The sequence below is a fragment of the Equus caballus genome, chromosome 22, assembly GCF_041296265.1.
Source record: "Equus caballus isolate H_3958 breed thoroughbred chromosome 22, TB-T2T, whole genome shotgun sequence".
NCBI classification, from domain to species: domain Eukaryota; kingdom Metazoa; phylum Chordata; class Mammalia; order Perissodactyla; family Equidae; genus Equus; species Equus caballus.
The window spans coordinates 35,487,784-35,511,201 of NC_091705.1; the positions used below are offsets into that span (position 1 = coordinate 35,487,784).

Consider the following 23,418-nt stretch of genomic DNA (forward strand, 5'->3'; position numbering starts at 1 on the left):
ACCACCGTGACTTCATAAAGTGCACCACTCCAGAGGCCAGCTCGCGGAGGTGGGGGAGGGGTACCGGTCGCTGGATTCCTTATTCTGGGCTCTGGACTGACCTTAGGGGCCTGGGGATGAGGTGGAAGAAGGCTGAAGTCGTGATGCACATTCTCCCTCCCCACCTCCGCTGAGGGCCTCGTTCCTCCATCCTTTCCTGCCCCAGACACACAGGCAGAGCCAGCGGTAGTATTCTTCAGTGCCATATGGGAGATTTTATTTGTAGACTTCTTCAAAATTTTCCCTCCCAACCCTCCCTTTCGGATGATTGAGCGGTCTCCTCCCTCTCCTCACATCTGTGGCTCCCCCTCCAAGGTCGCACCACCTGCGGGCAGAGACCTCGGCGTTAGTTAGGCGCGAAGATCGCCCCCAGGGGGCGCTGCCGTCCATGGAGAGGGCTCAGGGACCGGGCGCTGCTGTGTCTGGCAGGCTGGAGATGTGGGTTTTGCGAAGGGAAGCGTGTCTTTCAGCTGGACCCCCAAACCCATCACTCCCTTCCTTTCCTGGGACCTCAGTGCTCTCATGGAGGGGTTGGAGTATTTTCGTCCTTTTTTTTTTTTTTTCCCCGCTAAGGAACTTTTTGTTCAGGGTGAATCTTATTTGAAGCATGAACAAAACAAATGGAGAGATGATTTGGTCTGAGGGGATGGGATGTGGCAGAGCTCTGCTTGACCACTCCCCCTCCTCTCACATTTAGAAATCCTGAAACTTCCTTACTCAGACTTCTGTGAGATTCTGAGCTATAGCAGTTGTGGCCCCTCCTGAGGCCTCCAGGCAATGCAATGACCCCCACTCAGAACCCACACTCCCAGTGCCTCTCCTTCCCCAGAGTCCCTAGTTGGATCTTGGGAGGCCCACGCCCAGCCACTACCCTGCTGTGTGGCCTTGGTCAATGGCTTCCCCCTCTCTGGGCTTTCCTCTCTGGGCCTGAAGGTAGGGCCTCCCAGTACTGCCAGCCACAGCCCACAAGACTCTGGATCCTAAGCCCTCTGATTCTGGGGCCCAGCTCTAGGCCTGGCTTGGGGCCTGCATCTCACCCTGGCCTGGCAGTGGCGTTGTCACACCCTGTATGAACGGCACATAGGCAGCTCAAGTGATGCAGAGCAGAAACGGGTGCAGCAGCGCTTGACCCAGCGCAGGGCGGATGGTCTGCACATCGCCCGGGGCCCTGGGAGGCGGACTCGTTTGGGCAGCCCCTCGAACCAGACCCACTGGTCAGCAGCTTCCAGCTGCTTCGTGTCCTCCTTGGGAATTCTGTGCTGGAGGGTCTTCAGGAGGAAGACTCGGGAGCCCCCAGTGGGGGGTTGCCTCCCCTGGGCTCCAGGATCCCTCGATGTCTTTGGGACCTCAGGCTCCGCCTGCTCTTCTTTCTGTGGCCCTGCTGCAGGTGACTGCTGGGCCTTGTTCGTCTCCCCCACCCCCACCTTGGGCTCCACCTCCTTAGGCTCCTCTATGGACTCGAATTTCTTGGACTCCAGTGTCTCCTTGGAGCTCCTAGCCTCCTGGAGCTCTTCATTGTGCTCTTCCACTTTATTGCAGGCATCGTTGTTCCTGACAGGGAGAAGAATGGCAGTGAGCAGAGCAGGACTAAGGCCCTGGTCCTCTAGCCTGGCCCTGAGACAGGTGCTATGTAGCCGGCTGAGGGGAGCCTGTCAAGAAAGCAATAGAGGGCCTGAAAAGAAAATCCTCGACCACCCAGAGGCCTTGTTCCCAGGGCAGGGGGTGTGACAAGTACTGGCAGAAGGGATGTGAGAGGCTGGGGAAGGTGAAAGGCAATGACTGATAGTTAGAACACCCAGGAATATATATCGTATGCATCAGCCACTAGGTTCGGGTTCTGCCTCTGGATTTCAGTTGAGGGGGTGAACTAGTCCAGTGTTTTGTTTCAACTTGTGTTCCAAGAAACCTTAGGGTTCTGAGGAGTCATCTCAAATGCGGCCCCCCCCCCCACCCCCCGCAAGGGGCAGGGTCAGGGCAGGATAACTCCTCCTCCCACACACAACACAACTGGGGCTTCGGGACAGATCTTTGAAGAGAGGTTTGCTGCTTTAAAAGGATGGAAAACTATGGGACTAGATGAGCCTGACCCTTCTGGCTCAGGGCTTCCCGACTGCCTGCATCAGGGAGGCCAACTCAGAGAGAGGAGTGCAGAGAGCTAGAGTTGACCAGACGTACTGATGCTGGAAGGAGACTTTCCCCAAAGGTGCCGGTAATAGATTGGTCCCCTGCAAAGTGGCAGCACTGTCCTAGCTGAGTGTGTGTGGAGAGGGATGAGGCCTCAAGCTCAAGATAATGACAATACTGACGATAATAATGGCCACCACTGATTGAGTGCCCATCCTGTGTCAGGCTCAGAACCCTCACAACAGTCCTGCAAAGTAGGAGGCAGTGCTGCGGCAGGGCGGCTTGGAGAATACAGGCTTTCGAGACAGACAAACTGGGGTTCAGATTCCCTTCTGCCTCTTACCATCTGTGTGATTGGGGACAAGAAATTTAACCTCTCAGAGCCTAGTTTCCTCATCTGTCAAACTGGGATAATTCTGTCTGCCTAATAGGATTGTTGTGAAGAATAAACTAAATGGGAAAATGCTTGTAAAGTACTTAGCATAGTACCTGGCACTTAGCAGGTGCTTTATTATTATTATTTTTTTTTTTTTGAGGAAGATTGGCCCTGAGCTAACATCTGTGCCCATCTTCCTCTATTTTATATGTGGGACGCCTGCCACAGCATGGCTTGACAAGTGGTGCTAGGTCCACGCCTGGGATCCGAACTGGTAAACCCCGGGCCACCAAAGCAGAGCACATGAACTTAACCACTATGTCACCGGGCTGGCCCCAGCAGCTGCTTTATAAATGTTAGCTTTCTTAATATTCTGCTGTGACTTATGAGGAAACTGAGCCTCAGCAAGATGGCTGGTCTGCAGGTGAATCTCTGGGTTGTGTTGATTTGAGAGGGGGAGAAGGAGGAGTGGCCCCTCTTGCTCAGTGGCCCAGGTGGTGGTTAGTCCCATAATTGGATGATTATGACTCTGGTTATGACCACAGCTCTGATATCAGGCAGGAAGGCTTCAAATCCTAGCTTTGCCACTCATCAGTTCAGTTCACTGGGGCAAATCACTTTATCTCTTGAGCCTCAGCTCCCCATCAGTAAAACAGGGCCAATAAATACCTTTCTCATAGAACCTTTGTGAAAATTAGGTTTTCTAAATACCTTAGCACAGTGCCTGTTCCTAGTAAAGATAGCTAGTGGGTCCACGCTGGGGGGCCATGGGTGGGCCGAGCTCACCCGGAGGAGATCCTGAGGATCTTTGGAACTCTGAGCAGTGAATTCCAACACCTTTTGGCCAGGTTATACAGTTCGCGGGTCCGGGGGTTCGAGCTGTTGAATAGCCTCAAGAGCGACAAGTTTTTTAACAACTGCAAAGGTCAGAAAAACAGAAGCTTCAGCTTTCCTGGGATAGCCTCCCACACCCGACCCAAACTTTGGCTCAACTCAGCTCAGGGCTTGGCCTGGTGACTCCTTCCGGGTCACTCAGCCTGGCAGTCAGGAACAGCACTACATGGGAGCTCAGGCTCTCCTACACAGGGACCAAAATGGGGCATCTCACCATTTTAAGTCGGTTCTGCTCAACTACTCTGCTGACAGGCTGCTGACTCTTGTCCTGTGATTCCTTATCTTGCATCTGAGAGACAGAAAGACAGAGCACGAACACAGGAGGAATCCCCCTGAACACCTCCATTGTGCCTTTCCATTTGGCTGAGCATGGTTTGAGCAACACTAGACTGGGATTTTTGTCACCTGGGTTTGGGGGCAGAAATGGGGAGACCATTCTAACTCTCCTGACCTCCCTCACCCTTCACCTCTCCCTTTCCCCCCTGCTAGAAGGCCCCCGCCCTGGATGTGGTTGGACTCTTTGTTAAGGGCCCCCCAGGTCCAGTCCCAAGTCCAACCTTGGAAAGCACTCTATTCTTGGGCCTCTTCTTTGCTGATGGACTCATGTTGGGGCTGTGAGGCCTCAAAGACAGAAGGAGCAAGACTGGTACCAGGCACTGCCTGCGCCCTGCCCCTCTCAGTTCAGCCAGCACTCAGGCTGGGCATCAGGATGCTTGTGCTGGAACTCCCAGGGAGGGGAGCTGTGACATCACTGAAATGTGTTACAGCAGCAGGGCTGGGTCTCTAAGGAATGTGTGTGTGGCAGGGGAGGGCGGTGAGGAGGAAACTCCCACCTGTGAAGAAACCTAGTAGGTGCCAGGCAAAGGCATATATTGTCACCACCTCCCTGCGAGGGAAGAGGGTTATTCTCTCTTTTTTAATGAAGAAGCCAAGGTTCAAAGAGGTTAATTTACTCAAGGCCACATAGGTAGATAATGGTGGAGCTGGAAACCTAAGGTCTGACAGTCTACCCATGAAACCAGGGGTTCCCTGGTCACCTGGTCACCGCTCATCTGTTCATCCTGGTCACCTCTGTTGACTGTGCACTGGCTACATTCAGGAGCTGCTCTAAGTGCTGGAATAAAAGAAATTTCTTAACTTCAAGAAATTTACATTCTAGTGGAGGGGGAAGAAAACAGTGTGTGTGCGCTTGTAAATGTTTAATAATTGGCTCTCTGAAACGAAGTGTGTGTTTATGATAAATTTTACTGATAGAAATCAAAATCTAAATCTAAATCTAATCTAATTTTTATTGTAAATTCCAGAAACCCAGTTAATTCTCACAGTATACTTTTCTGGAATTTTGCCTAACTCTTGTATCCATAACCCACCTGTAGTTGTAAATTGATGAATAAGTGTAGTTCCAACATGGATGTTGATATTTTCATTTACACTAAAGAGTAAGAAGAAAGTGAAAAAGTGAAAGAACAAAGGTAGTGGAATTCCATTCATTTGTCGATGACATGATGGACTTATTTGCTGTATTGGATCACACTTTTCAAATACAGGAAGTATATTTTCTCAATTTTATTATTATTTTTTTTGGTGTGCGTTGCTATGTACAACATAACGGCTATAGATGGGACACATGTTTACATTTAATCTTCATTATTAACATCTCCTCCATTACTTTCTTAGGGCTAGAGCAGGAGTCAGCAAATTTCTTCTGTAAAGGGTGAGATGGTAAATATGTTAGGCTATGCAGGCCATAGGGTTGCAATTGCTCAACTCTGCTCTTGTAGTGTGAAAGCAGCCATAGATGGTATGTGAATGAGTGGGCATGGATATGTCGCAATAAGACTTTACTCACAAAAATACTTCACGGGCCAGATTTGACCCATCACCACCCCTCGTCTATATAGTCAACAAAATCCAAACCTGATTTATCACATTTACCTAATTCTGTGGTGTGAGTACTCCTACCACAGATTATTTCAAGCTACCAATGAACGCAGAGTCGAACAGTAATGCACAGGATCATACCATTATCTACTATATATTTCTACTATATTTCTACAGATGTAAAGACTCTGAAGAACATAGATAATAGTAGAAGGTGGTAAAAAATGAGAAAGTGATGAGTTTGAGCATTTTCGCCTTTGTTTTTAATATCATTAATTTAATTAAGTTTGTGTAATTTGACTTTTAATGATGGCTATGCTTAACAACCAGCCAGCAGAGTTCCTAAAAATGTAATAGGCTTTTGCAAGCCTTATGAGTCAGTTCCAGCACACCACCGTACGTCAGCTGGAAATGTGTGTTTATGTTACTGAAAGGTAAACAGGGCAGAGGGGAGAGGGAGAGCGAAGGGGCAAAGTTTGCTACATAGAAAGGGGGGAATGGGGAAGATTCACCAACAGGGCGAGACTGGAGCAGAGGCTCAAGCCAGGTGAGGGAAGGGAGATTGGTGGTGGCAGGAGATGAGGGCAGAGAGGGAGTTATGGTAAAGGGTTAGGACGAATCATGGCAGGCTTTAATGACTCGGGCTGCTCTGAATAATCTGCCCGGCTGGCTGCATCAGAATAATCTGAAGATTGTGAAAAACAGCATCTCAGGCACCACCCCATTCAGTCAGCCAATCTGATACCCAACCAAACGTGGGAACGGCTCCGTACCACACTGCTTCTAGGGTGGAGACGTGTGCGTGCAGAGCGAGTGCTTAGCCCTGCCAGCAGGGATCCACCGAGCCTAGACTGTGCGACAGCTTCTCACATGTAACTGTCTTATTAGGATGAAGATGAGGGGGTGGTTAAACATGCCAGGCCCAGGGAAGAACCCGAGGAGGTGACTCGGGAGGGAAGACACAAAGGACACTCTCCCCACCTCCCTCCTGTCTACCCCAGTGCTCCTTGGCTCCTCTGCCTGCTCAGGCAGCCCTCTCCATGCCAGCACAATTTCAGCTCTTAGCAGCTGGACTCTTCTGGGCTCTGCCTGGCAGGCTGCATCAGAGTCATCCACATCTGCCACTCAGCCCCAAGAGCTGGGGACCCACTGTGTGCGAGGCACTGAGGACAACAACATTATAGGCAGAGCATGCCTCCCCACAAGAAGGTCACAGGCCCAGGGTCTGCCAGTACCCCTAAGAGTATGGCTCCTGCAGGCAGGGAGTTTTCTCTGTTCTATTCACTGATAAACCCCAGAGCCTAGAATAGTGTCTGGCAGATAACAGATGCCCAATAAGTATTTTTTTAAAAAGTGAAATAAATAGCATTATCTAGGATAAAGGTAACCTTGGGGGCTGTTGGAACCCAGAGGAGTAGCCTGAGGAGTTGAGGGAAGTCTTCACAGAGAGGGTGATGAGGAAACAAGGAGGAGTAGGAGCTGGCTAGGAAAATGGGTGTGAGGTGGGCAGGGCATTCTTGAAAGAGGGAATTTTAAAAGCACAGGTGTAGGAGGGAATTATTGTATGTTTCTGTGTAGAAAATATGGGCTGAGAGTGGCAGTGGCTGAAACTGGAGAAGTGAGCAGGACACAGACCCCTCAGGGCTTGATCACCAGGCTGAGGAGATAGGAGTTTGTCTTGAGGGTCCAGGGGGCCCTGAAGGGCTCTGGCAACTGACGCAGGGCGGCTGGATTCGGCGCTGAGAGCCTGGCCCTGCTGCCTCTGCCATCCTGTTCTGTCCAGATTTTTCATCCCTCACTTGCTTCCCTTCCTTTGGAAGCTGCGCCTACCTAGGTAGTTCATCCCCGGGGGCCCAGGGAGTTCTCCATGACCCAATTTTGTACCCCAGCAATAGCTCCCAAAGCAATTTTTCATATTCCATTTACACTGGAAAAACCACTTGTGAGGTAGAGACTTACCCAGTGACACACAGCTGGTAAGCCTTATGGACTAAATCCAAACCTCTTAAGTGAGAAACCACCACTTTTTTTTCTTAGATGTGGTAAAATACACATAACATAAAATTTAGCATCTTAACCATTTTTGTGTACGGCTCAGTAGTGTTAAGTACATTCACCTTGTTGTGCAACCATCACCACCTCCATCTCCAAAACTCTTTTCATCTTGCAAAACTGAAACTCTATACTCGTTAAACAACAAGTCCCCGTTTCCCCTCCCCCAGCCCCTGGCAACCACCCTTCTACTTTCTGTTTCTATGAATTTGACTATTCTAGGTACCTCCTGTAAGTGGAATCGCACAATATTCGTCTTTTGTGACTGGCTTATTTCACTTAGCATAATGTCCTCAAGGTTCATCCATGTTAGAGCACGTGTCAGAATTTTCTTCCTTTTTAAGGCTGAATAATATTGTATTGTATGTATATACTATGTATTTTTTATCCATTCATCCATCAGTGGACACTTGGGTTGCTTCCACCTTTTTGGCTATTGTGAATAATGCTCCTGTGAACATGGGGTGTACAAATATCTCTTTAAGACCCTGCCTTAAATTCTTTGGGATATATACGCACAAGTAGAATTGCTGGACCATATGGTAATTCTACTTTTAATTTTTTGAGGAACCACCATACTGTTTTCCACAGTGGCTGCACCATTTTACGTTCCTATCAACAGTGTACAAGGGTTCTCCATCCTCACTAACATTCGTTCTTTTCTTTTCTTTTTTGGTGAGGAAGATCAGCCCTGAGTTCACATCTGTGCCAGTCTTCCTCCATTTTGTATGTGGGACGCCACCACAGCATGGCTTGATGAGTGGTGTGTAGGTCTGTGCCCGGGATCCAAACCCATGAACCCTAGGCTGTTGAAGCAAAGTGTGCGAACTTAGCCGCTATGCCACCAGGCCAGCCCCCTTATTTTCTTTTTTGATAGCAGTCATCCTAATGGGTGTGAGCTTCCACTCTTTAGTTTTGTTATGTTTCCTCTCATAGTGTGTCCTTTAGTTTCTTTGAAGTTAGCTTTATTGGGATAAAATTCACCTTTTTTAGTGTATGTTCTATGGGTTTTGACAAGTGCATACTATTGTATAACCACCCCAACCAATATATAGAAGGGTTCCATAATCCCCCCAAATCCCCTTGTGAAGCCTCTTTGTAGTTAACTCCTCCCTCCACTCCTGGCTCTGGCAACAACTGATGTGTTTTCAGTTCCTATAGCTTTGCCTTTTCTAGAACATAATATAAATGGAATCCTACCGTATGTAGCCTTTTGAATCTGGAAATTTCTTCACTTAACACAATGCATTTGAGATTTGCACATGTTGAGTGTATCAGTACTGTGTTCCTTTTCTTTCCTTTCTTCACGGCAAAAATCTGCCACTGTTGGTTATGTCATCATTAAAGGACATCTGGGCTAGTTTCAGGATTTTGGTGATTATGAATAAAGTTACTAAAAGCATTTGTGTATAGGTTTTTGTGGGAATAAACATTTTTATTTCCCTTGGGTCAATACCTAGGAGTGGGACTTCAGGATCATAGAGTAATTGTATGTTTAACTTTATAAGAAAATGCCAAACCGTTTTCCAAAGTAGCTGTTCCATTTTATTATTCCCACCAACGTGTGAGAGGTCTACTTGCTCCACATCCTCAGCAGCACTTGGTGTTATTAGGTTGGGTTTCCTTTTGGCCATTCTAGTATGTATGTAGTGGTATCTCACAGTAGTGTTAATTTACATTTCCCTAAAGTACCTTTAATTTCCTTTTCTTGTCTTATTCTGCTGGCTGGGACTTCCAGTACCATGTGGAATAGAAGTGATGAGAACAGATATCCTTGCCTTGTTCTTGATCCTAAGGGGAAATCATCCTACCTTTCAGCTTCTTCAATCTGTAGGTTTGGGTTTTCATCAAATTTGGGAAAACATCAGCTATTATCTCCTTGAATGTTTTTCAGCTTCACTTCTTTTTCCTCTGCACCTTGGGACTCCAGTGACACAAATGTTAAATCTTTTGTCTCACAGGTTTCTGAAGCTCTGTTCTTTCTTTTCAAATCTAATTTTCTCTGTTTTTCAGATTGGGTAATTTCTACTATTCTATCTTCAAACTCACTGATCCTTTCATATGTTATCTCTAGCTTTCTAATGAGCCTATCCAGTGAGCTTTTTTTCTCTTTTAAATTTTGGTTTCTGTATTAGTTTCCTAGGCTGCTGGAACAAATTGCCACAAACATGATAGATTAAAACAATAGAAATTTATTTTTGCACAGTTGTGGAGGCCAAAATCCCCCAAATCAAGGTGTTGTTTCCTCCTGGAGGCTCCAAGGGAGAATCTGTTCCATGCCTCTCTCCTAGCTTCTGCTGATTGCCAGCAATCCTTGGCATTCCTTAGCTTGTAGACCTGTCATTCTGACATTTGCCTCCATCTTCACATGGTGTTCTCCTCTGTGCATTTTTCTGTTTTCACACAGTCTTCTTATAAGGATACCAGTTATTGTATTTTGTGCCCACCCTAATCCAGTATGACCTCATCTTAACTAATTATATCTGCAAAGACACTATTTCCAAACAAGGTCACATTCTGTGGTATTGGGTAGACATGAATTTTTGGAGGACACTATTCAACCCAGTACAGTCACTTTTTGTTCAGTTTTAAGATTTCTATTTGTTTCTTCTTTAAATCTTCTATTTTTTTCCTGATATTTTTAATTTTTTCACTTATTTCAAGAATGTTTGTAATTACTTGTTGAAGCATTTTTATAATGACTGTTTTCAAATCCTTATCAGATAATTCCAACATCATTGTGATCCTTTGGCATCTGTTGTTTGTCTTTTTTTGTCCAAGTTGAAATTTTCCTGGTTCTTGGTATGGTGAGTTATTTTCATTTACAACCTGGACATTTCAGAAATTATGTTATGAGACTCTGGATCTCATTTAATTCTCTGTTTTAGTAGGCCTCTGCTGACCTGGGCCAGTGAGATAGGGGCACCAACTCCTTATCACCAGGTGGGAGTGAAAGTCCAGGCTTCGCAAATGGCCCCCCCCCCCCCCGCCCCCGACACCAGCCTGTAGGGGAAAGGGATGGTTGCCTCACTGCTGCTGGGCAGGGATGAAGCCCAGGTTCCCCACTCAGCCTCCTCCACCACCACCCGGAGGTAAGGGGGAGAGGTGCCTGTTGCCACAAGACAAACGTTAAAGTCTAGGCTTTCCCCTCTGCCTTTGCTCATGGAGGTTGGGACTGAGATTTTGCTAGAGTGGGGCATTTAAGGTCAAAAGATTTCTGTCTTGCTGGAGTGCCCCTTTCTGAGTCCTCTGACAAGAGAGAACAGGCTTTTCATAGGGGCAATTTTTGTCTATGGCTCTTTGGTAGTTCCAGGGTTGCAGGCTTTGCCAGCACCCTAGCAAAAAGAAAACCCAGGGACTCACTGCTGTATCATTTGAGCACTGGGGTTCCTGGATGGTCTGCCTTTTGATGTTTGTTTTATGTGTTGTCCAGCACTTTCAGCTGTACTTAGTGGGAAGTCTAGAGAGGAATGCATCTACTCCATCTTGTTCTGAACTGGAAGCCCTCTTTTTATTTTATACTCTCTTCATCCATATAAGTCCAAGCTGGAGATGTTTCTGGATACATAATCATTTTAAGAACTTGTGGATCACTCTGAATTTCGTGAATAAAAAAGGTCTACTCTATTAGACAAAAACCATGCCCACAATTTCTTTGAGACAAGCCCTTCACTACATTAGGCTTCTGCCGAAATGGCTACAGGACATCACCTTTAAGCTTTCTAGAATGCCTATTATTTGATTCACAGCATCTGTGAGGCACACCTATAATTTCTTTAGAGGTCTTTTATCTGACTAAATAGTACTCTGAGGCATTGCCTTAAATCTTTCTGAGATGTAAACAAAAGATTTTATAGGCACCTTCTCAGTTTCATTTTTGGATCATGTTTTCCTAGAAATACTCTGAATTTGAGCTTTGCTAGGAAACCATTTCTTAATTTTACCATCACTTGCCATTTGGAGAGACTGAGAATTTTCTGCCATGAAGTCTTGGCTCCTTCATGTTTAACAGTCCCTCCTATTAGTTCTGGGTTTCTCAACCTCAGCACTATTGACATTTTGGGCAGGAAAATTCTTTGATGTCAGGGGAGGCAGTGGTAGTGAGAGAGTTTGTCTTGTGCATTATAGGATATTTAGCAGCATCCTTGGCCTCTATTAACTAGATGCCAATAGTAACCTCTCCAGTTGTGACAAGCAAGAGTATCTCTGGACATTGCCAAATGGCCTCCTGCAGCCCACATCACTCTCGCTTGAGAAGTGCTGCTTTTGGTTTCCCTCTCTCCTCTGGCATTTTACTATAAGCAGCAGAAAGATGCCACTTCAACACTTTTCTTGGAAAAATCCTTAACTAGATCACCCAATTCATTAGACACATTTTCTGCTTTCTACTTTACTGCAGGCAACAGGGTTGCTAAACTTTGCACCACAACATAACAAGAACTCCTCTTCCTCCGGGTTCTAATAGTATTTACCTCACTTTCTTTTATGCCTTCACAGAAGCCTTTTCAAAGGCCCGAGGCTTCTATTAACAACTTTTTCAAGGCACTTTAGGCTTTTACTGCACTATTCTCAAAGTCTATGGCCCAGTTCTAATGCCGCTCCCACATGTTCAAGCTGTTACAGCAGCACTCAACCCAGTACCAAAATCTCTATATGATATCTATTGCTGCACAGCAAATTATCCCAAAATTTAGCAGTTTAAAACAAGAAGTATTTATTATCTCAAACCTCAAAGGTTTTGAGCATCAGGAATCCAGGAATGCTCTAGATGAATGGTTCTGCCTCAGTCTCTCACCAGGTTGCAGTCAAGCTGCTGGCCAGGGCTGCAGACATCTCCAGGCTCTCCCAGGGCCGGCGAATCTGCTTCCATGTTGTCTCATGTGACTGCTGGCAGGCCTCTCTTCTTTAGATGTTGGCTGGAATCTTCAGTGCCTTGCCACGTAGGCCTCTCTGTAGGGCTGTTGACAACATAATAGCTTGCCTCTCCCAGAGTGAGTGATCCAAGCGATAGAGAGAACACACACCCAAGATGGAAGCTGTGGTCTTTTTTTTAAAATCCTAATTTTGGAAGCGATATACCATCATTTCTGCCATGTCTTATTGGTCACATAGAGTAACGCTGATACAGTGTAGCAGAGTTCTACATAAAGGTACTAACAAACAGAGGGCGAGGAACATTGGGAGCTGGTTTGGTGGCTGCTGCTCCATTTCAGTTTTATTCAATGCAAGATATTTTTCTAATTTCCTTTTGGACTTCATCTTTGACTCATGGGTTATTTTGAAATATTGTTTTTTTTTTATTTCCAAGTATTGGGATGTTTTCCAGATATCTTTCTGTTATTATTTATATTTTCATTCTTTTATAGTCATAGAACATATATTGTATGATTTAAATTCTTTTAAATTTGTTGAGGTTTGTTTTATGGCCCAGAATATGATGGATCTTGGTGAACGTTTTACATGCAGCTGAAAAGAATGTTTATTCTGCTGTTGTTGGGTAAAGTGTTATAAAAGTCTCAATCAGAACAAGTTAGTCGATAGTGTTCAGGTTTTCTATATCCTTACTTTTTTTCTGTCCACTTGTTTTACTGGTTACTGAGAGAAGCACTGAATTCTCTAACTGTAATACACTTTTCTCTTCCTTATTTTAGGTCTGTTGGTTCTTACCTCATGTATTGCTGAAGCTCTCTTATTAGACGTATACCCATTTAGGGTTGTTAAGTCTTCTGGGTGAATTGAACCTTTTATTTATTATTATGTAATATCCCTCTTCATCACTGGTAGTAGTGATGAAGTCTACACCCTTTTGAAGTCTACTTTGAATGATATTTGTACTGCCTCTCCAATTTGCTTTGATTACTATTTGTGTGGTGTATCTTATTCCATCCATTTACTTTTAACCCATTTATTTCTTTATAGTTAAATTGGGTTTCTCGTAAACAGCATATTATTGCCTTTTGTTTTTTTTTCAAATCTACTGGTTTGTCTTTTAACTGGTTATCTTTCATTGACATATCAAATTGGATTAAAATTTTCCATCTTGCGGCTGGCCTGGTGGTGAAGTGGTTAAGTTTGCACCCTCTTTTTCGGTGGCCCAGGGTTCATAGGTTCGGATCCCGGACAGGGACCTAGCACCTCTTGTTAAGCCACACTGTGGCAGCATCCCACGTAAAATAGAGGAAGACTGGCACAGATGTTAGCTCAGGGCCAGTCCTCCTCACACACACACACACACACACACACAATTTCCATCTTGCTATTTGTTTTCTATTTTTCCATTTGTGCTTTTTCTTGTTTTTTCTCTTTTTCTTCCTTAGTTTGGATTATGTTTTCTCAGGGAAAAACCTCAACCTCTTGGGTACCAAAAGTAGACAGTAATATTTACTGCATCTGATGGAGACAGTTTATTACTCATAGCATCCCGAGCAACATGAACATCAACGTGGTTGAGCGCTGCTCCCTTGACACTAAGTCCAACAAGTGATACAGTGTCCAGATGCACAGTACACTCACGGTGGGTTTGTGCTGCGGCTAAGGGACCAAGACCTAGCACTTTTATAGCAAGCAGTAAGCAAGCCTGCCTTTTTCTGAGAAAGCCATGACCTCATCTCTCAAAATTGCCAGCCGTATTAACAATCCTGAGCAAGGGCCCAGGTGAAAGAGCAGTCAGACCCTTGCAATCCTGACATACTCAACAAGATGTGTTGGACACAAAGAGGCCCAGGGAGGATGCCTGCCAATATTTTTATGATTCCATTTTATCTCCATGATTGGCTTCTTATTTATACCTCTTTAAGAAAAGTTTTTAGTGGTTGCCCTTGCATTTACAATATATCTCTTCAATTAATCACAATCTTCAAATGATAGTATATCACTTCTTATATATATATAACTTCTATAGCAGAAAGATCCTTTAACAGAATATTTCCAATTCCTCATCCCATCGTTTTTACTATTGTTGTTGTCATACATTTTACTTTTACTTATGTTGTACATGCACAATATATTGCTACTCTTCTCCTTTAGACAGTCAATTAATTATCTTTTAAAGTGATTAAAAACATTAAAAACAGAAAAATGTCTCTTATATTTACCTTTTTCTGTCCATTTCCAGAGGTCTTCATTTCTTTAGGTAGATCCGAAATTCTCTCTAATATCATATTCTTTCTGCCTCCAGAACTTCTTTTCTAGTTCTTGTAGCGCTGATCTGCTGGGAATGCATTTTCTGTTTTTGTTCACCTGAAAAAAAGGGTTTGAATCTCCTTGATGTTTGAAAGATATTTTTGCTGGGTATAGAATTCCGAGTTAACAGTTTTTTCTTTCAGTATTTTAAAGCTATCACTCTATTATCTTCTGGTCATATAACTTATTCTCTAATGAAAAGTCTGCTATAACTCTTATCTTTGTTCATCTGTAGGCAGTGTGTCTTTTTCCTCTAGATGCCTTCGAGATTTTCTCCTTATCTTTGGTTTTCAACCGTTTGAATATGATAGATCATATTTTTTGTTTGTGTGTGTATTTACTTATGTGTCTGTGTGTTGTGCATTGGCATTTAATCTTTTTTGGATTCTGTGAATTTCGTGGCTCTGTGTTTTTTTTCATTATTTTTGGAAAATTATTGGCCATTATTTCTACAAATATGTGTGTGTGTGTGTGTTTATCTCTATCTCTTCTTCTGGGATTCAAATTACACATATGTTAGCTTTGGATCTTCTGGTTTTTTGTTTTGTTTCACTCTTTCTTCTCTTTCTGTTTCAGTTTGGCTAGTCTCTATTAACCTATCTTCAAGTTTACTGATTTTTTCCTCAGCTGTGTTGAGTTTACTGATGAGCCTGCCAAAGGATTCTTCATCTCTGTTACATGTTTTTTAAATTTCTAGAATTTTCCATATGACTGTTTTTTACAGTCTCCATCTCTCTGCTAAGATTCCCCTTCTATTTATACATGTTGTCCATATTTTCCAACAGAGCCTTTCCCGTACTGTTATAGTTGTTTTAAATTCTCTGTCACATAACTCTAGAAAATTATCTGTGTCTTGAATTTGATTCTGTTAATTGCTTTGATGATTGACAATAGGGCTTTTTGTTTTTTGGGTTTTTAAAATTGCTTTTTGTGTGTGAATTGTAATTTTTGATTGATTTGTTGACATAATGTGTAGAACAGTAGAGACTGAGGTCAATATTATTTATGCCTGGAAATTGTCGTCTCTCTTCTTTTTTCAGGCCATTAGTGTGGAGGATTGAGTCAATCTTGTCAGGAGTTGAACTATGTTTGGGTTTTGTTGTTTCTATGATTACTTTTAGTGTCTGTGACTCCCATGGATTCTGTATGGTCATGTAAGCCCCACTGGGCCTTTAGCAATTCAATAAAAATTGTAGCTGAACTCTTCTTACCGCTTGCATGGAGACATCGTCTTCCTCTCGCTTCACAGTGTGCCAGTGCCTGCATCCCATTCCTTCTTGGAGGCTCCTTCTTCTTTGGAATGCAGGTTAACTGGTGGCTCTGCAACCTCAGCTCTCTGATGGGTTTGACAAGTTATAATTTCATAGATTACCTAACAATTTTTTAATATTGTTATTAGTGTGGTAATGATGCTCTTCCCAGCTTTCTGTGTCCTAGATGGAAGCCAGAAATCCAAGCCATTTCTTTTACAGTGCTGCTTTCAACACCTCTTGCCATCCACTCCTGGGTCCACTGCCTGGGTCTTTCTCTTGGCTGACACCCTTCCAGGTCAGCCTCCTGAATTATTTTTCCCCCTCCATCCCTTCATGTGACAAATATCTGGTAAAGGGAAGGGACAGAGTTTCCTGATCTGTCGCTATCTTGGGGACAGGTCAAAAACATCTATGGAGTCCTGTTCCCAAGAATAAGCCTGAAAACGGGAGAGGTGACTTTGGGAGCCGAGCTCTCCTCCACTGTACTCCTTACTTACCCTCATTCCTCTGTGCTAGGAAATGGGACCAAGTATCTGCTCCATCCATTAATGAGGAATAAGAATCAAACTGTCCAAAATGTCTCCTGGAAGATGAAAACTGCAACAGGATAAAAGGGGACCAAGCTGGGAGTAGTGCTTATAAGCACAGTCTCTGAAGCAGCCGAGCTGGGTTGAATTCCAGCTCCATCACTCGCTCGCTTTACGGCCTTGGACAAGTGCCTTCACCTGTCTGTATCTCAGTATAGTATCTGTAAAATGGAAATAATAATAGTACTTACCTCACAGGATTGTTAAGAGGATTAAAAGAGTAAATATTTGCAAAGCACTTATAATAGTGACAGGTACATAATAAGCTCTATGCAACTATTAACTATTAGGGTGTACTTCCCATAATTTCAGAAATTCATGGAAGAAAGCAGTTTCCTCCCTTTCTCTGAAGGCATTACAGTCAAAACAGCTAACGTTTATTGAGCTTCTCCTAAGTGCTCAAATCCTGTACTAAGCATTTTATATGAATTATCTCCTAAGAGGTAGGGATTAATTATTCCTATCTAATAGGCACGGAATTCAGGGATCAGAGAAGTTGTGTTTACACAGCTGGCTGGACGCACAGCTAGACTAGCTGCCCTTGACACCAGTCGAGGGTCTGACTACCATCCTGTGCGTTTAACCACTGCACTTGTTGCCTCCCACAAACTAGTTTCCTTGCTTGTAGAACAGTAGGAAAGCTGTTTACTGTATTTTTCTCCTTTCTTTCTTTTTTTTTTTTTTTTACAGATTTTATTTTTCCTTTTTTCTCCCCAAAGCCCCCCGGTACACAGCTGTATACTTTTAGTTGTGGGTCCTTCTAGTTGTGGCATGTGGGACGCGCCTCAGCATGGCTTGATAAGCCGCGCCCTGTCTGCACCCAGGATCCAAACCAGCGAAATCCTGGGCCGCCAAAGCAGAGCCCGCAAACTTAACCACTCGGCCACGGGGCGGCCCCTGTTTACTGTATTTTTCTCACGGGGATGTTTTGAGATCCCAATAATAAGAGAAGAGGCAGTGCTGTAGGTATCTGTAGAGTGCTGGTGCCCTGACCCGGGAACCTGAATGTGTCAGGACTTTTCACACCTCCATCCCTTGGCGCATGTCCTTCCCCCTCTTCTCTGCTTGCTGAGCTTAGTTCCTCCGGACTCAGCTCAGGTATCAGCGCCTAGATTTTATTCTAACAGTGGAGGGATTTAAGCACGGGGTGGCACATCAGAAGATTTGAAATGATGACTGACTGCTGTGTGGGGAATGGAGGTAGCAGGGCCCGAGTGAGTACAGGAAAACCAGATAGAAGGCTACTACTGTAAGAGCCAAGGGAGAGATGGTGGTGGAAGCGGAGAGGAATAGTGCATTCTAGAAAGACATTTAGGAAAGAAAATCGACAGGAAATGGAGGTGTATTTTAATGTGGGCAGACTGAGAGGTGCCAAGAATGACTCCTAGTTCCCTGCTTGCTCGAGGCTGTTTGTTGTATGAATGATCAAGAGACCCCGCGGCAGAAGCATCTCCGACAGGCACCCCCCTCCTCTGACCCGGCCCTCCTGGCTTCTGGAGCTACCAGCACAAGGGGATGGGTGGAAGGGAAGTGGAAGAGAATGGGCAGAGTCTCGGTCCAGGAGCCGATATATTGGACACTTCTGGCGCTAATCTGGAGGCGCTGCGAGGGGGCAAGCATTTCCCCTCTCGGCCCACAGTTTGCGCCTCGCCCCTCCACCTTCGCCAGCCCCGACGTGCAGCGCCCCTCTTAGCAAGCACCCTGGGGGGGGGGGTTGGCTCTTCGCCGGTGTTTGGGGGCCCGCTTCAATGCTCCCGCCCCAGCCCTGACCCGCCCTGTCCCGGCGCCGATTCCGCCCAGTGCATGGAAGACTGGGCGGTGGCTCTGTCCTGTCCTGGATCCAGGAACGTGGGGCTGCCAGGTGAGTCCCAGGATTAGGGGGTCCTCTGCCGCGGTGCACCTGCCCTGATGGGCGGCACTGGGTCAGCGCCCTCCCCCTCCGACAGGTACCCAGCCTCTCTTTCTCTGCGTGCGCCTGCTCGAGATGGGCGCGCGTAAGCGTGCCAAGTGTGGCCGAGGAGTCAGGGTGCGCGAGTGCGTGTTCGCTGCATCGGGGCTGCCGGGGAGTCGGGGAGCAGCAAGTGTGCGTGGGCCGAGTGCCCGCGCGTGGCCCCGCTGCGCCTCTGCGCGGGCAGGCGGGGCGCAGCAGATGTATCCGAGCGCGCGGAGCCGAGCGCACGGGCGGCGGCAGCGGCGGGCCGCCGGGGTGCGGAGGGGTCTGGTTGGTCGCGGGGAGGAAGGATGCGTACCGGGAACTTTTTGCCCGCTCTGGAAGTACTAGCAATCACCTCAGAAGGGGATCCCTCCTGCCGCCGGGCGAGAGACGAGAGCTTGTGCCTGCCGCCGCCCCTCCCCCACTTCCGCCTCCCGCCTCTTCCTCGTTCCCGGCTCCCAGGGCCCGTCCGTCCCCGGGGAGACCCGGCGCAGCCCCACCCCGGCCGGCGCGGCTCGCTCTCACGCCCCCGCCGCCGTCTTGCCGGAGCGGACAGACTGAGTCAGCGGGGGCGCCGGGCGCGGCAGGTAGGGGCTCGGCGGCGGCGGGCGCAGGTGCCGCCCGAGGGCCTGGAGGCGGGGGGCACAGGGACCCGAGTGGAGCGGCCGGTGGGGGGGCCCTCCACTGCCTCCCCTCCCAACCCCCGCGGACGCGGCGCGTCCCTTTTTAGGGAATTCTTTCGCTCTTGCTGACTCCAGTGCGGGTGGGGCAGAGACCGAGAGGGCGCTCTCCATTTCACTGGCCCCTGGCAGCCCCCTGTCCCCAAATCTCTCCCAATGTCTTCACCCCTGTCCCTAGCACCTCTAGTTGCGTAAACAACTCCCTTCGTCTCTCCAGCGTCGGCTCCGTGGCCCTCCTGGGGGCAGCCCCTGCAATCTCGTGAGATTGATGGGGTTAGGGGGAGGGGAAAAGAGAGGGGGCGCCCCGAATCCCCCGGTCCCCGTCAGCAGCCCATCTACTGTTTCTCCCTCCCCCTACCCGCTGCTGGAGCAGACGGCCCCAGGAGCCCCGGGTATTTTTAGCGTGGTGACCCGGGCGGCAGCTTTAAGAGCCTTTCCCAGGAATCGGCGTCAGCGCCTTCCTCCACTGCCAGCCCGCAGGCACATGGTCTCCCCACACTTCCTTGGCCCTGCCTGGCCCACTTGGGTTTGGGTCCCTCGCGACCCAACCCCGTCCCCCGCGCCTATGGAGGCCAGGGTCTCGGATCCGCTGAAACCAGATGAGGTGGGGAAAGCAGTCTGCGGAGGATGACGATCTGGTCCTCAAACTAGATGCTCCCTTTCCTCCAGTGATGAGCTCAGAGCGAATGCCAGGAAGGAGATGGAGCGAGTGGGAGTGAATGCACAGGGCTTGGGCTGGCCCAGAGCTCTCTTCTGCAAAGCTCTCAGCACTGGGGGCCTGATCTGAATTGGACCCAGGACCCGCCTTTCCAATTGCTACTCACTGACTAGTGGGAAGATGAAACAGTGAGATGTGTCAGAGGAGAGGAGCTCAAATAAAGAGCTGTGGGAGTACAGAGAAGAGGTGATCGTCCTCTAAATAACACATGAATTAGAGCTTTACATTTCACAGAGCACCTTCACAAGCAGTGTCTTGTGTTTGAGGCAGGTAGGACAATTATGCCATTTTAATGAGGCTAGAAAGATGATTTTCTTAGGGACAGAGCCAAAACTGGAAGTGAGGTCTGTGACTTAAGAGCAGAGTTTGGAGGAGATGGTGATGATGGGTGTGCGTGTGTGTGTGTGTGCGCGCGTGTGTGAAGAGAGAGGAGAGGAGGGGGTGCTTTTGTCTTCTTGTAGATTTTGGAAGACGGGCCGGAACCAGAATTGCAGCACTGGAGCAAGAGGACTTTCCACCCTGAGATCTCTAGCCTGTCCTCTTCCCTGGCCTTCGGCCATTAAGTAGAAGTGCCTCCCCCATTTGGGCTGGACCAGTCCCTCCAACTGCTCTCAGAAGGGCACGATTCTGAGACTTGGCCATTGGCTGTGTCCCTGAACACAGAGCAGCCTCTTTTGCTGTGCCTGGAACTGGCATCCCCTTTGTGGAGCTAGGGTAGCCCCGCCTCTGTAGGAGACTTAGAGTGTGTGGTAATTAGCTTTGTTTCCAGGAAGGGGAAGGAGGTAACCAAGTCCACAAGTGTCCAGGCTGGAACCCGAGGCCCCATTGCTGAGATGCTGGCTCCAGTGGGGGCTCCCCAAGCCCAAGCCCCCACTGTAGTCCCCCTCCGTTCCATAGCTGTGCTCGCTCTTCTACCCTCCAGGAGCTGACATGGACCCAAATCCTCGGGCAACCCTGGAGCGCCAGCAGCTCCGCCTTCGGGAGCGGCAGAAATTCTTCGAGGACATTTTACAGCCAGAGACCGAGTTTGTCTTCCCCCTATCCCACCTGCATCTCGAGTCGCAGAGACGTAAGTTCTAAGTCCTGGGGAGGAGGACTAGGGTGGGGTAGGGGAGAAGTCTTATGGGTCCTGAATCTTGGGCTCCCCTCCCCTCTTGTTTTCTTGGCCCTCTAAACTTCTATCTCTGGACCTGACATCTCTCTGACCATCCTATCGGCTCCAGCCTGGTTCCTCCTGACTCGCTCCCTTCTCGGTCTGTAGCCCCCATAGGTAGTATCTCATCCATGGAAGTGAATGTGGACACGCTGGAGCAAGTGGAACTTATTGACCTTGGAGATCAGGACGGAGCAGACGTGTTCTTGCCTTGTGAAGATCCTCCGCCCACCCCCCAGACGTCTGGTATGCCCCTGTGCTTTGGGGACTTGGGCACCAGTTACCCAGAGCTGGATGTCAGGGCTCTGAAGTGAGGCTGCAAGGCTGGGCTGGGGAAGTCTCCATGTATGGGCTGGAAGTGGGCGTTTCCACCCTCAGCTGTCTGATCTGATTTAGGGAAGTTGCCCTGAGAGGAAGTGGGTTACAGACCTCCAGTCCAAAGTTCTAGGAATGCCCAACCTCCTTAACCTTGGTTAATTTTACATTTTTGAAATTAATGGAATTAAAATAATGTAAAAATGTAATTTTTATATTAGGCAACCTAAGCAGTTTTAGTCATTTTAATGTTAATGTTTATTGAGTACTTCATTAGGTTTCTAATACTGTGCTAAAGTATTTTATATATATTATCTAAATCCTTACAATGTCCTATTAGGACAGGTGGTATTATCTCCATTTTATAAAGAAGGAAATTAGACTCAGAGAAGTTGTCACATAGCCAGAAAGCAGAAAAGCTGGGTTTACACCATGGCTGTGTGACTCCAAAGGCGGTATGCTTAACCTATAAGATAGATATTCTCTTATTTAAAACTGCTACTATTTATTGATGGCCTGCTATGTGCCAGACATTTTGTCAGCGTTCTTAGATTTCATCCTCAAAACCCTCTGGAAGGTAGGTGTCCCTTTTTTACTGAGAAGGAGCAGGGTCCTTGAGATGGCAAGTGGTTTGCTCAAAGCTACTCAGTAGCAAGTAGGTGATGTAGGTAGAACTTGAACTCTTGAATTGATCAACCTGACTCTAGAACCCAGACGTGGTGTAGTGAAGTGGAAGGAACTGGGAGTCAGGAGACCCTGGCTCTTTGGTGGACTGGCGGAGTAACTTTGGTCAAGTCCCTGCCCCTCTCTGGGCTTTAGTCTCTCCTGGCCACATCATCTCTAAGAGGCCTCTGAAGCCCTATCTGTGACCCTGACTAGCTCTTCTCTCTGGGCAGGGGTGGACGACCATTCAGAGGAGCTGAGCCTGCCACTGCCCATGCTAGACAGGACCGCATCCCGCACCTCTTCTTCATCCTCTGACTCATCCACCAACCTGCACAGCCCCAATCCCAGTGACGGCGGAGCAGACACGCCCTTGGCACAGTCTGACGAAGAGGAGGGTGGGGGTGATGAAGGGGCAGAGCCTGGAGCCTGTAGCTAGCGGTGGCTCTCCACCTACAGACTGACTGAGCTGGCTTTTCTTCCATGAGACCCGAGGCTCCCCCAGAGCCCTTCAGAGAAGACCAGACTCTTTACATGCAGTAGGCACCAGAGGGAGGAAGGGAGGGTGGGATGGTGCACCTCTCTGAGAACGAACCATCCCCTGCTTTACTGCTAACCTTCTCCTACTGCAAGCCGCCCACCAGTCTTTGGCTTTCTCCTGACGTAGGGCTTGCAAGCGAGGAGATGAAAGAAGAGGTAGGATAAGATGCCACTGCTTTTCTTAGCACTCCTCCCTCCCCCAGACTATCCTGCAGCCTTCTGATAGAGTCTCCTAAACCAGTGTCTCTAAGTGGCCATGAACTCCTTAGCACTCCCAGTGGGTGGGTACTCCAGCCATCCTGCTTTCTTACGTCCTGTTTTGGAACAGGGCACGGTATAAATAATAAACAAATAATAATATACCAACCATCCCGCTTCATTTTTCTCATTGCAAAGATATTAAACCCACTGTATTTCCTTAGCTCTCTAACCAACACCATATGCCCATCGCTCACTCCATTTTTTCAAGAATTATTTATTGAACATCTATGCTGGGCATTCGAAATACAGTTTTGAACAAGATAGGCTGTATCCCTGCCTTTCACAGAGTTCTTCTGTCTCTGGAGGAGAAAATCAAATACCACGATTCACAGTGTGACATGACCAAGAACTACTCAGGTGTCAGAAAATAGGGGTATCTTTTTTTGGGGGGTAGGCTGAGGCAGATCTGCCATGGGCTAATATCTGTTGCCAATCCTCCTCTTTTTGCTGAGGAAGATTCACCCTGAGCTAACATTTGTGCCAGTCTTCCTCTATGTGGGTCACTTTCCTCCCTCATGTGGGTGGCCACCACAGCATGGCTGGTGACAAGTGGTGTAGGTCCACACCTGGGAACTGAGCCTGTGAACCCGGGCCGCCAAAGTGGAGCATGTGAACTTAACCACTAGGCCATGGGGCCAGCCCTAGGAGCAGCTCAACCTAGTTTGTAAGGTCATTGAAGAGCTGATTTTTAAGTTGAGATCCAAAGCATGAGTAGGAGTTAGCTTGGTAGGGGCTGTAATCCAGGCAGAAAGAGCAGCTTGGGATGA

At 47.2% G+C, this 23,418-nt stretch overlaps 3 protein-coding genes across 13 annotated transcripts in view; 2 read left to right on the forward strand and 1 right to left on the reverse strand.

The window, feature by feature from the left end:
* Positions 1 to 20,781, forward strand: part of SYS1 (SYS1 golgi trafficking protein) — a 31,353-nt gene extending 10,572 nt beyond the window's left edge. Inside the window, exon 4 of the mRNA XM_005604663.4 lies at positions 20,642 to 20,781. Coding sequence (XP_005604720.1) covers positions 20,642 to 20,648 — 7 coding nt within the window. The 3' untranslated portion in view covers positions 20,649 to 20,781. The remainder of the gene's footprint in view (positions 1 to 20,641) is intronic.
* On the reverse strand, positions 232 to 18,769 carry TP53TG5 (TP53 target 5). 11 transcript variants are annotated; one of them, XM_070247134.1, is made up of 10 exons: positions 18,638 to 18,769; positions 16,299 to 16,549; positions 15,760 to 15,884; positions 14,461 to 14,605; positions 4,804 to 4,865; positions 4,471 to 4,547; positions 3,648 to 3,722; positions 3,326 to 3,456; positions 1,077 to 1,590; positions 232 to 364 (listed from the first exon to the last, which is right to left on the reverse strand). In XM_070247134.1, exons 4-9 carry the CDS (start codon positions 14,472 to 14,474, stop codon positions 1,098 to 1,100), a joined length of 852 nt encoding a protein of 283 aa, XP_070103235.1. In that variant the 5' UTR covers positions 14,475 to 14,605; positions 15,760 to 15,884; positions 16,299 to 16,549; positions 18,638 to 18,769; the 3' UTR covers positions 232 to 364; positions 1,077 to 1,097. The 11 variants fall into 11 exon arrangements, with proteins under 11 accessions (XP_070103235.1, XP_070103241.1, XP_070103234.1 ...); XM_070247140.1 differs by lacking the exon at positions 4,471 to 4,547; XM_070247133.1 differs by having other exon boundaries at positions 232 to 1,590.
* On the forward strand, positions 17,057 to 22,757 carry DBNDD2 (dysbindin domain containing 2). The gene is made up of 4 exons (XM_005604657.4): positions 17,057 to 18,249; positions 20,642 to 20,788; positions 20,981 to 21,118; positions 22,084 to 22,757. Exons 1-4 carry the CDS (start codon positions 17,904 to 17,906, stop codon positions 22,287 to 22,289), a joined length of 837 nt encoding a protein of 278 aa, XP_005604714.3. The 5' UTR covers positions 17,057 to 17,903; the 3' UTR covers positions 22,290 to 22,757.
* The last annotated feature ends 661 nt before the right edge of the window (positions 22,758 to 23,418 follow it).